Raw genomic sequence first — 13,079 nt, 5'->3', positions numbered from 1 at the left:
CAACTTAAAATATCCTTTTTTCCTGTGAATGCTTTGAATTCTATTTTGTATTATTATGTTTCTACTGTGTTCTTCTTCTTGTCAGAATTTGCCTGGTAGAGCTCTACTTATCCCGTTACTTTCAGTGATCCTATATGAATGTTTTGTCCTTTTAAAAAATATCTAACAGTGGGAATTCCCTGGCGGTCCAGTGGTTAGGACTTGGCACTTTAACTGCTGAGGCCCAGGTTCAATCTCTGGTCAGGGAACTAAGATCCCGCATGGGGCAGGAAAATAATAATAATAATAATCTAACAGTAGTTACCTTTGGGTTGTGAGGGTGGAATGTGTTGTTTTTTCTCAAATTAGGTATGGTTAGATTTTGATTTTGCAGTAACTGATATCTATGACATTGTTCTAGATACTATGGTTTGTGGTTTTACTAGTCATGTTTTTCCCCTTTTCATATGTATAGCTAGATAGTTTTTTTCTTGTATTTGCCTGTAATAATTTTGGAAATATACATCTTACTGCTTTCTTCCATTGATTATTCTTCATTTTAAAACAGCTGTTTATTTATTATGCCACTCTTCCAACATACACAAAACTTTGAAAATTAATGAAATGAACAGCAGGGAGCTGCATACTATGTAAGAACAAACATGGCCAATGCTGTTAAACCTCCTTAATATTCCCTCCAAATCACTTCCTGCTCCAGGGTCACTGACTGCAATTTGGTGTTGTCATTCCTTTCTATTTATAACGTTTCTACGTTTGTAAGTAGCAGCATGTCGTATTTTTTCGTGCGTTTTTTTACACTTTCTGTATGCGGTATCGTGCTGAATGTTGCTTACTGAAACTTGACTTTTCACTCAAGTTGTATTTGTGAGATTCATTTCATTTAACAAACACATGTATAATAGTTACCACATGCCAGGCTATGTTCTAGAAGCTTAAAAAATGTTAGCAGTCCTGTGTGGTAGGTGTTGTTATTATCCCTGCTTTCAAATGGAGAAACTCAGGCAGAGATGGATTAAGTAACTGTCCAAGATGTAAAGAAGTTAGTAACTGTTGAAACTTATAGCTCTTAGTTACTCATTCTTCACTATTGTCTTATACTCCATTTTACAAATATACCATAGTTTAAACTTTTATTTATTCTTTTTCTTTTATTTCTCTCTTTTGTTTTACCATCTCAAATAAAGCCGTTATCTGGCTTATATATGACTCATAGTACATTTTGAGTTTCTACCTAGGAGTAGAATTTCTGAGTTAGAGGGTATGTGGATTTTAGCCTTACTAGATATTGCCAGATTCTTTTTTTTTTTTTTTGACGTGGACCATTTTTAAAGTCTTTATTGAATATGTTACAGTACTGCTTCCGTTGTATGTTTTGGTCCTTTGACCGCGAAGCATGTGGGATCCTAGCTCCCTGACCGGGGATTGAACCTGGACTCCCCACATTGGAAGGCGAAGTCTTAAGCACGGGACTGCCAGGGAAGTCCCATTGTTGCCAGATTCTTTTCCAAAGTGTTTGCATGGACTTACACATCTAAGATATGATTTCTCATTACCCCACAGACTTACCAACAGTTGGTATTTACAGGGTTTGGTGGTATCCCTACTTATTGACCCAACAGTCTTCTGGGAATTTCTTCTAAAGAGTTAGCATAAACGCACAGTGACGTACACAGTTATTTATTGAAGCATTGTTTATCAAAGCATGTATTAGAAGAAACCCAAATTTCTTTAATAGAGGACCAGTTAAATAATTTTGGGTCGATTCGTATAATTAAATTAGTGTGTAGCCATTAAAAACATGTAGAATATTTCCATGTACTGATAAGGAAAGATCGCTGAAGTATATTGTTAGGTTCAAAAAAGCAATGCACAGTATCGTGAATATAGTGTGATACCTTTTATTTTATAAAAGAGGGAGAAAAATAAGACTTGTTCATATGGATGTGTAATTGCCCCAAAGTGATAACCTAGAAAGTAGGTGGGAATGGGATGAATAGAACACAAGGGTGAGGCTGTGCACCTTTTTGTATTGTTTTATTTTTTTTATAACCATGTGAATTTATTAACTAATCAAAACGTTAAATTTGAGAAAATGCCAATTGAATTGGTGTGAAATAGATCTCAGTGTGGTTTTCTTTACATTGCCCTGTTGTCATTTATAGCTGTTGCAAATATCTCCTCTTGGGAGATATTTATGTACTGTGCCTAGAGTATCTTTTAATCCTCAGAAGTTTTGAGTTGTCAATGTTTCCTAGTTTGTTTCATGGTTTTAGCATATTGTTTAAGAAAAAATCCTGGTCTATTCGCTAACCTTTGTCCCAGTTTACACTGTGTAATTTCCATAGTTACGTTTTCACTAATTATGATTATTATAGCTTTATAGTAAATCTTGATATTGTGCAAGTCAGGTCCTTCCACATCCTTCTTCTGGATATATTGAATACAGATTATTTGCGATAGAATGGCCACTTTCATGATACTGAATTTTCTTTGTAATTACCCTTAAATCTAACGATCATAATCTTACACTGTGAGTGGACATTTGGGTCCTTTTTGTCTCAATCATTATAAAGTATCTGGCTAATGTAATAGTTTGTTCCCATGCTAAAGCCAACCTTTGCAGTGAATTTCTAGCCTTGAAATGAAAGGCAGGAAAATCCAAGTTTAGTAAAGAAAATAGGATATCCTTTTACAATTAAAAAAAAATATGACACACCCTTGGGTGGGGAAGAAAATGAGGCTAAGGCACGTCTTGTGGAATAATATTTTCTTGAAAACACAGGTTCTTGTTATTTTTGATGAGGTTTCCTTCTAGAGTCACCACAAACATGACTCACGTTTAGTCACTGAAGTCCTACAGTATAGAGACTGCAAAACTTGACTTACTCAGCATTTTTTTCCCAAAAGTAATACACAGCAAACCCAAACTAACAATCAACAAACTGTGTTGAAACAGAAAAGGTGAAAACCTAGGGGATTTTCTGATTTTACAAATATCATTGAAATAGCGAGAAAGGTGATGAACCCTCATTTATTACCAGTTAAAAATATAATAAAAGTTGGTTCTATCAAACTATTTCTGACTGTTAGTCCGTCGGGAAGATTATGTCATCATCCGTTACTTTTGCTTTTAACCTCATGGTTGAGAAAAACCTCTACTTTTTCCTCCCTTCTTTTGTAAGAGTTCTTTCTTTCTTTTCACAAGTTATTTGATGTAAGTGGGGCTAGTGATGTCATCGGATGGAGAAGAAGCTTTTGTCATTGGTGGAAATAACACCATACATAGCGCACAGAGACTTAGGTTCCAGAACCGGCGCTGCCCTTTTCTCTCCATGTGGTCTTGGGCAGGCTAATTATTATTATCATAATCACCTCTATCAGCATTACTATTATCCCTGTTTATAAGACACTTGCTTCTGGTAATCTAACTCTCTAAGCTAAGATTTCCTTTCTGTACCTAACTCTTAAAATTGTCTTTCTTTAAATAAAATAATTGGCATTCATTACTAGGTTAAATTTTTAATCTATTTCTCTTGGAATAAAATTGAAAGTATAACCCAAACCAGTAATTTTTAAAAATCTTGTTTATTTCAGTTCTCTACAGCTATAGTTCATGTATTATGTATTATTTTATTTTATGTATATACAAATCATTTCATGCTGTTCATACCCCTTTTCTTCTCCCCATTACATCATAAATTCCTTGAAATAAATTTTAGGTCTTAAATGTTGAAGAACACCGTTGTCTTTATAGATATATCTCAGTTCCTGACAACTAACCCTTGTCCTAAAGTGCTCAACTGAGTGACGGGTCCTCAATAAATACAGAGCCTTGGCTGGCCCTCAGATGGATACTATGTTGCAGTGGTAAATACATGTATTGGGAGGTTGTAACCAGGGCAACAGAGATCAAAGATTCCTGGGAATGTGAACTCCTTGAGACCAGTAAATCTTTTGTTATTCATCACTGCTCTAGCACCTAACCTAATGCCTGACACATAATAAGTATTCAGTAAAAATTTGTTGATAGACACCAGTATTCTATGATAATCATCACACTTCTAAGAAACTAGAACTTAATGATTCCAGCTACTAAAAAGAATGGATGATTATGTAACATGATAGAGGTGCTAATTGTCACTACAACGGCAATTGTATTACAATGTACAAATGTATCAAATTAATGTTTTATAATTTAAATTATACAGTGTTATATGTTATGTGTTAAATATATTTCAGTTAAAAAAAAAAAACTTGTTGAATGAATGAAAGAATTACCAAAAAAGGTTCCTCTTGGCCAGGGGAACCAAGACATGCAGGCACTCCCAGCAGGCTTATTTAGCGGAGGACAAAGAAAATCGTTCCCTTATTAATTAAAAAAAATTACGCAGGACTTGTTTTAACTTACTGAACTTACTGAAACTTAGTGAACTTACTGAAAACCTACCAATTTCCTTTTTAAAACTGCTATTTTAAGAAAACGTTGTTAAGTCTGGTGCAATGACTACGTCTCTTGAACTCAGACGCGCAGGTGTGGTCTGTGTAGTAATGTTCTGGCTGCCTGACTCCAGAGAGGTCCTGACAGCAGATTTGCAGGGAAGCAAGTGTAGTGTCTGTGGGCAGTAATTCCAGTAAAATCTCAGGTTCCAAGTAGCTTGGACCATCTGTTCTTGGTCTGGGATTTTTGTCTCAGTGCCAGAGCCCACGTTGACGTCTTTGGTAATCTTGCCTAAAATGCCGTTGGGGAAATACTCTGGGCCTGGGAACTTCACTTCTGTGGCCCATCTGTCTCCTTCTCAATGCGGTGCCCAGGCTGGAAGCAGACAAGGTAGGCAGGAGGGCAGGCGAGGGAGGCGTCGTCACAGAACAACTGATGTGAGCTTTTTGACGGGTTCTCGTTCCCTTCGGTCCCGTGAGTGGTAAGGACGGGCGGGATGGTTAGAGGACGTGCAGACACACATTTCCCCTGCTGCTATACCTGCTTGAGGACTCTTCTTGAAGCGCCCAAGGACGTGCTTGACTTCTAGGAAATAAACAAAGTTCAGGAACTGCCATCTAACCGGTCCTCGTGTTGCAAAAGGATGGATTGGCTGCCATCAAAGCAAAATATGTCGAGCAAGAAGTCGACTACTATTACTGTGGCCACCATTCCCATTTCTGTCAGGATTAATGGTTGATGAAGAGCCTCGTCATGGGTGTCCTTGTATCAGCCCCGGGGGATGTCATTTCTGTTCCGCGTCAGTTTTAGAGAATAGCAAGTACTCAGTAGTTTGACTTCTTGAAGGTCGTGAAGTTGGCAAGTTGGAGCTAGGTTTTAAACCCCTGATTTCTGACAGAATTGCTGGACCATTCCGAGGCGCCAGAGCTTCCACTGGGGGAAATCAGTGCCAGGGATGCGCAGAAAGGGTAAATCATTTCTTACCACTTCTAAAATCGTCACGTAAGAAACAAAAAGTTGTCGTAGTGTGTGTTGAAGGGTGGAAGAGCAGGGGAGAGGAATTGGGTCGGCCCCCCCCGAAGAGTGGGTGGGCTTTGGGAAGATGTCTGGGGAGGGTGTTGGCTTGACCGTCACCTCAGATAGGAGCGCACAGAGGGTGTGCCAGGGACAGGAAGGTGCCCTAGGAGGTCACCACTGGTGCTGACATTTTAGGACATTGTCTCCCAGTGTCAGGCTGTCTTAAACAGGCAGCTGAAGTTTTCCCAGTTGCCAGGATGCAGAATTGCAGTTTGTCCCTTTTCGATGAAAGAAATGCTCGCTTGTCACTGTCTTACCTCCTACCAAGAGCCCTTGGAGAGAAGGGGCAACGCCTGAGGGCAGGATGATGAAGAGTGTCTTGCTTTGCTTCCCTGTGATTTCTTAGAACCAGCACTCCACTTCTCTGAAGTGGCTCTGTAACTTGGTTAAGAACACTTAAATATGCAACCTGTAAGCCCAGTGAAGTGGAATTTCTGGTGGCAGTGTGTAAAGCATGACTAGATTGCCTAAAACATGCCCTTGTGCTTTCCACAACAGGTCTGTGACTCTTACCCTACGGAGCTGTACGTTCCCAGAACGGCCACGGCACACATCATCGTGGGGAGTTCCAAGTTCCGGAGCCGACGGCGATTTCCTGTCCTTTCTTACTACCGTAAAGATAACCATGTAAGTCTCGAGGCATGCTTTTGTTTCATGCTTTGCTTTTCTTCTTATATCATAAACAGGCCTTATCCAGGGAATTCTGCTGTGTGTGTGTGGGTTTGAATTCTTTTTAAAGTATGCGGATATTGCTGTGTGTGTGGTACGACATGACACAACACAACTGTGCTTAAACCCTTATCTTCTGTAGAAGTTGACCTTCCGTGTTTATTTGACAATAAAGGAATGGGAAAGAGTCACAACACACCTGACCTTAATCATCTGAGTGAGCGCCGTCCTCTCTTCTAACTGGTCACCTTGGGAGGCTCTGTACTGAAGAGCCTTTGGAATGCCTATTTTAGAAAAGCCCCTAAAAGCCATGGCACGTTCTTTTTCTTTTTTTTTTAAATGCAACATAAATATGTTTTTTCAGTATCTTCAGTATAAGAAATCTTTCTTTATGGAGAGTGAGTTTCAGTTTTTAAAATAATATTGGTAAAAGCTAGAATTAGGTTTGTCTGCAACTAAGAGAGACCATAAGTAACCGTGGCTTAAATAGGATAGAATTTTATTTTCTCTCACATAAAACTTCCCAGGTAGGCAGTCGGCCTGGTGTCCTGGTTCTGCCCCACTCAACCCTCAGGGACCCGAGCTCCTCGCACCTTTCTGATCTGCCAGCCCTGGGGTGTCGCCCCCATCACGTGGCGTGAGAGGTGACTTTAGTTCCAGCCGTGACCTCCGCGCGGCAGCAGATGGAAGGGGGCGCAGTGGTGCCCTCGCTGCTTTCGGAGGGAGGCTCCCAAAACTGCCATGTGACAGCGCTGCTCCTATCCTGTTGATCAGAACTGCACAGGGCCTGTGGGAAAAGACAGTCCTGTGGGTAACCGTGGAAATCACAGCTAAAAGCTGTGATTCCATTTCTGTGGAGGATGAGAAGACAAATCTGGGGAGACAAGAATGATCTTCGTTACCTGCTTTAGAGGTCATGTGACTTCAGCCGGGTGAAAACGTTTGGTTTTCAAGTGAGATAACATAGTCTCATCTGACTTTAATCCCAAACTATAAACAATCGCAACAGATGTGTGTGAGTGTGTGCCGTGCATGCACCTATAGGCAGGGCGTGGGACAGGATCTGTGTCCGCTCTTAAAAGGAGGCTTCCAGAAATACACTGAGCAGTGCCAGCTTGGCCAGAGTAAAGCATATGCCTTCTGTGGTACCCTACTTTGAAGGGAGATATTCACTCAGCCGTGTAATGTCCGTTAATTGAAAGGATATAAGTGGTCTTATTTTCAGTCACTGCTCTGAAATGGCCTAAAGAAGGCAGGTATTTCATTAATATCCTGTATTATTTGACTCCAAATATATCTCAGCCTACACAGAGCTGGCCTGATGGTGAGAGGCAAAGGAAGATGTGAATCTCTTTTTAAAAAAAAAATGATGGGATGAAAAGGGATGTGGAATTTCATGATGTTGTATTTGAATTTAGGATGCCAGGAACATTTACTTTTGTTTTGTAGCATCCATTGATAAAGAAGTAAGAGAGGAGAGGGAAGGAGAATCTTTGATTGTTAATGTCAGAGGCGGGGATGGACCGGGTATTTAGAAAGTGAGCTTAGGCCTGATCCTACTTCTTTTCCTTCTGTTTTGATTTTCTTGAGAAAAGGAATTTTTTTGTCAGTGTGAGTATTATAAAGGGCAAACATGTAATGTCTGAGGATAGGATAGAATTTTTAGCAGTTAGGCCACAGAGACCAGCTTCTTTGCCTCTTGACGTCAGACCCTCATCACCCCATTCCCGCTCTCGTGCTCTGTTCTTTACTTGATCTCCAAGCCCGGAAATGAACTCACACAGCCATCAGTTATGGTTAAAAATAATTGATTTCCTGTACTTAAAATTTTAAAGCAAACAGTACTTTAAGTTTTAGCTCTTCTTACAAGATAGAGAAGGTTTCTAAGCATTGCTAAGAAACCATTCCTGGTTGCCCAGGGAAATACTTCATGTACATGCATGCCCACCCTCCCACACCCACGACCTAAAATCTCTGCTGCAGGTAGAATACGATCAAATTTGTGGTTTTGTAGCAACGCTCAAGTTTTAATATCCAGGTTAATTATGTAAATGCTTCCAAGGTGACCAGGGGTTTTTATAGTGGGAGATATCATTAGCGAAGGTGGATTTCTGTGGTTCGGTGGGAGACACAGGAAATATCAGTGCAGTATTTCATGCTGTTGTTTAGAAAAACCCACACATAAACCAGGCATCTTCCGTGAAAAGTAAACAGCTATAAAGTACCTAAGTTTGCGGACCTTTCTTTCTTCCTTTTTGTGATTTTAGACTTTTTAGACTTGAGTGTGTATTCCTGCCCCAGTAGAACTCAGGCTTGGGAATAAGAATATCACATTTTCTGGTTAAATTCTGTCCCTCACATAGCCCCTTGTTCCCAAGGAGCACTGAAGATTTGGGTGGTGAGATGAGTTGGCCGGTGTTGGGTAGTGGGAATTGGTGATTAGATTAAGAAAAGGCTTGACATGTACCTCATGTCGTGAACAGGAAGCCCCGTTGAGACCCCTTTGATATAAATCCCCCCGCTGATGGTACATAATTACCTTTGGACCGGCTTTTATCATACATGGTGTTGTAATCACTTCCTGTTCACCCGTTGGTGAGGTCAGGATTCCTACCCTAGGGTTTACTGGGCTGACTGAACACATGACATGTGACACTGGACAAATGAGGTTTATTAGTTACATATGCCCACTGCCCAGGGGAGGAAGGCACTGCATGGCAGGCAGGGCTGCAGGAAGGTTGCACTCAGGAATAGAGTGAACCAGCAGAGATGGTGTGAGGCAGGCTTTGTGGTCTCAGGAGGATGAGTGGACCCCTGGTTCCCAGGGGAGCATGCGATTGGCTGGTTTGAGTAATTCCATGGGCTGGCAGGGAACGAAACCCACTACTCTGGGGTGAGAAGGGGCTGCATCTGGTCCTTTGGGAGAAGGGTTGCTTAGCTGGGGACTTTATCCACGGAAGCAGAGTATGGAGGGGAGCTTGCTGCTGACCATTTGAGGCCCTGCTGATTTTACCAGCTGTTCAGGGCAGCACTTAACGTTAATTTCAGGCCTTAAACCACACACGAGTTACATGGAGTCTCCAGAATCCTTTTGGATATCGAACGGTTCAACAGCTTTGTAGATCACAGTTAGAGATGTATCAGTGTCACTTGTGTTTGGAAGCCGCGGTATCCTTTGTTCTTTCTTACTAAATATTTTAATTACTTTTAAGAAAGCAGTTCTGCTTTAAATCATTAATAGCATGGTATCCCCAAATCACAGTACAAATCTTTGGGAAGCCCAAGTCTGAAAGATTTCCAAAGAGGCAATTTTCCTTAAGAAAAATATAGACCTTCTTGCCCTTCTTTTATAAATAATGTTTATTGAAACTTACTATGTGTTAGGCATAGTTCTAGGAGTGTTATATACCTCATCACACTCTGTAGTTTTGGTATTATTATTATCCCTGTATTAAAGATGAGAAAAACCAAGGTTCAGAGATGATAGGTAAATTACCTAAGATTATATAGGAAGTGAGAACACACCTTGGATTAAAAGCCAGATCTTTTTGAATCCTGCCTCTTAATTCTGTCTCATGCTTCTTGACTTATTTACACACATGGGCGCTATATTATGTTGGTTCAGAATCCAGGTTCAGGAAGTATTTTGCCTGGATTCAACTCCTAGCTCTGTGACATTGGACAAGTTCCTTTACCTCTCTGTGCTGTGGTTGTCTCATCGATAAAATGGAACAAATAATAGATCTTACCGTATATGGTAGTTGGGAAGATTAAATAAAAATACGCAGAGTTCTTCTAATAGTGCCTACCACATAGTAAGCATTCAAAAAATATTGGCTTTTTTATACATTATCAGTAGCCTTTATAAATGAGGCTCTCATGACAGTTTACCATTGAGGAGTCTTATCTCTGCTCTCAGGTGGCTGACATCAGTAAGAAATGCTGCCAGGTAATGGTGCAATTCTCTCAACAGTCCTGACTCTCTGAGGTGTGTATAGGGTGGACAGGGCACTTAGAGACTACTCACCGCTCTTTACAAAGCGGACAGCTCTATGCCAGCAATCACTGAGTCAGTGATGAATTCTGTTTGGAGCCTATCTATAGATTATTAAGAAAATGTAACTACAAAATATTAACATTTAATATATCTGGTTTAATTTATCGACTACATTTCATAGTGTAACTCTGTTCTGACTTAACCCTTCACTGAAAACTGCTCTCAGCCTGAAGGTAAGTAGTAATAGTTGTCACTAGTTGGCTTCATTTCATGATTGGACCTGCACTAGTTGAGTTCAGGTGCGCCGTATGCTTCCTTGGACAAATTCTCCCCGTTGAGATATGGTCTCTTCCCCGTCTAGCTCTTCTGATAGGATCTAAGAAATTGCCTGATGGTAGCTGTCCTTAATTAGTATTTCTTTAGCCCAGACAAAGCCAGCTCAGAATTGTTTTCTGCTCCAGTCAGAGCGGCTGACGTGACCCCTCTGCACATCATAGGAGACGGGAGCCTGGACGAGCGCAGTGAGAGCATCTGCGGCGCTTTACTCTCTGTCCATCCACTGCAGCTTGCCTTTTGTCCCCAAGCCCCCTCTGGTCCCTGCCGTCACTTTGCCTTGCTGCTGGCCGTCCCCTCGCTGGCCGGCCTCCCATCCACGGTCAGACCCCCGGGGCCCTTTCTCCTCCACTCTGTGGTTGGACTTCTGCTGCCAACAGCTTGAGAATTCAGCAGCCCTGGAACCCCTCTCTTGCCCCTTTGCTTTGCTTCCCACTCCACAGGCACCGGCCCCCTGAATTCTGGCTGCAGGCACAGAGTTCCTGGAGCGCCTCAGCAATTGCCCCTCTCTGTCACAGAAGGTACTGGAACCCTCGGGCGGTTGCCCGGTTACTGGTCTGCAGTTCTCGGTCCTGCCGGGAGCTTCTCTGCTGGAGGATCATATGGTTAGTGAGAACCATCCCTGCCTTCCCCAGCGAGGAGTGCCAAAGCTCACCAAACCCTGGCTAAGGAGTGCTGGCATGGGCTTTAAGGACAGTTAGGCTGTGCTTGGACTCAGAGCTGGAGTGGCTTCCAGGATGAAGCCCTGCATGCAGGCGCCCTGAACGAGCTGGGCCACGGCTGTTTTCAGGGGAGGTTTCCCTGCTCAGCCTGCCCCGAGCCGGGGGGCTGCCTGCATCCTCTTACACAGGGGGCGCCTGGGCTCAGTTCTTCAGAAGAGTCATTCCTAGATTGTATTTGGTGATTTGAGTTCAATTTAAATGTTATAAATCTAAATCCATAAAAAGTACCTTGCCACAAAAGTGTAAGTTTTACAGCTGTGAGGTTGTGGCTATACTCACCTATTAATAACTCAGGGAAATGTTTGTGCTGTTATGTATATTGTTCATGCTGTTGTGTATATATTATTTATTCATTTATTTATTTAGTTTTGGCTGCGTTGGCTCTTTGTTGCTGCGCGTGGGCTTTCTCTAGTTGCAGCGAGCACGGGCTACTCTTCGTTGTGGTGCGCGGGCTTCATCGCGGTGGCTTCTCTCGTTGCGGAGCATGGGCTCTAGGCGCGCAGGCTTCAGTAGTTGTAGCATGTGGGCTCAGTAGTTGTGGCTCGCAAGCTCTAGAGCACAGGCCCAGTAGCTGTGGCACACGGGCCCAGCTGCTCCGCGGGACCTTGCTGGACCAGGGCTTGAAGCCGCGTCCCCTGCATTGGTAGGCGATTCTCAACCGCTGCGTCACCAGGGCAGTGGTGTAGTGTACTCTTCGAATCGCAGAGTAGAGAAATTAAAGAATAGAATGCAGATCAATTCCCCGGAAAAACCTTGCTTCTAACTTACCTGGTCAGCCCAGGTCCATACCTGCTGTCCTTAGAAGCTAGCAGCAGCCTGGGTTTCATCACTGTGAAAACTCCCCCATTTAGGATTAGAATTGTTTTTTTTTTTTTTTTTTGCGGTACGCGGGCCTCTCACTGTTGTGGCCTCTCCGTTGCGGAGCACAGGTTCCGGACGCGCAGGCCCAGCAGCCATGGCTCACGGGCCCAGCTGCTCTGCGGCATGTGGGATCCTCCCGGACCGGGGCACGAACCTGCGTCCCCTGCACCGGCAGGCGGACTCTCAACCACTGCGCCACCAGGGAAGCCCTAGAATTGGTTTTTGGTATTTGTGTTGTTTCTAAATGGGCTAGTAAATGATGGAAACACTAAAGAAGTCACTTTTATAATTTTTATAAGTTTTACTAGAATAGTTACTTACTGTATATTTCTACTTTGGCAGGAAGATGAAACAGTAGTGGTGAAGAGGAAAGTAGGATATTTAACTGGCTTTACATTTCATAATTTGGGTCCCACCTAAACATCCTTACACATTCCTGATTTCTTACGCAGAGAAACTTTTTGCACTGCTTGCCCATATAGTGGTTTCTTGACTTGAATTAGAAAGAGAGCAACCTCGGTTTCTAGAAGGCATCGATACTTTTACGAGCTAGTGGTGGGCGTCAGCGAACTGGGGGGCCTTGTGAGGGTGGTCTTGAGGGTTCTGGGGAGGTGCCGTCACACTGCTTCCTCATGCTGCCACGTTGCTTCCCCCCAGGTCTCCATCTGCCGGAGCAGCCAGCCCCTGTCTGGCTTCAGTGCCCGGTGCCTGGAGGACGAGCAGATGCTCCAGGCCATCAGGAAGGCCAGTCCGGGAAGCGACTTCATTTACGTTGTGGACACTCGGCCTAAAGTAGGTGTCACCACGCTGGTGTGTGTCTTTGCCGCTGTGAATCATGGAATGGGAGATGAGGCCATGCTCCCTGACCACCCTCACCCGCTCAGGGAGCCCCATCTGCAGAGGCGCTGTTTCCCTTTGCACAGTCGTGCGTGGCTGCCCTGCTCAGCTGTCTCTGTCTCTGGGGCCCCTGAGGTCGGCAGGT

At 43.0% G+C, this 13,079-nt stretch overlaps 1 protein-coding gene across 1 annotated transcript in view; it reads left to right on the top strand.

Annotated features, from left to right (window-relative positions):
• The window catches only part of MTMR7 (myotubularin related protein 7), a 94,136-nt gene that overhangs the window by 49,237 nt on the left and 31,820 nt on the right, over positions 1–13,079 (top strand). Inside the window, exons 5-6 of the mRNA XM_065900067.1 lie at positions 6,014–6,142; positions 12,755–12,889. Coding sequence (XP_065756139.1) covers positions 6,014–6,142; positions 12,755–12,889 — 264 coding nt within the window. The remainder of the gene's footprint in view (positions 1–6,013; positions 6,143–12,754; positions 12,890–13,079) is intronic.

Source organism: Phocoena phocoena, chromosome 21 (assembly GCF_963924675.1).
Source record: "Phocoena phocoena chromosome 21, mPhoPho1.1, whole genome shotgun sequence".
NCBI classification, from domain to species: Eukaryota; Metazoa; Chordata; class Mammalia; order Artiodactyla; family Phocoenidae; genus Phocoena; species Phocoena phocoena.
The sequence above is the reverse complement of the archived record's forward strand: the minus strand, read 5'-3'. Positions and strand labels throughout refer to the sequence as shown.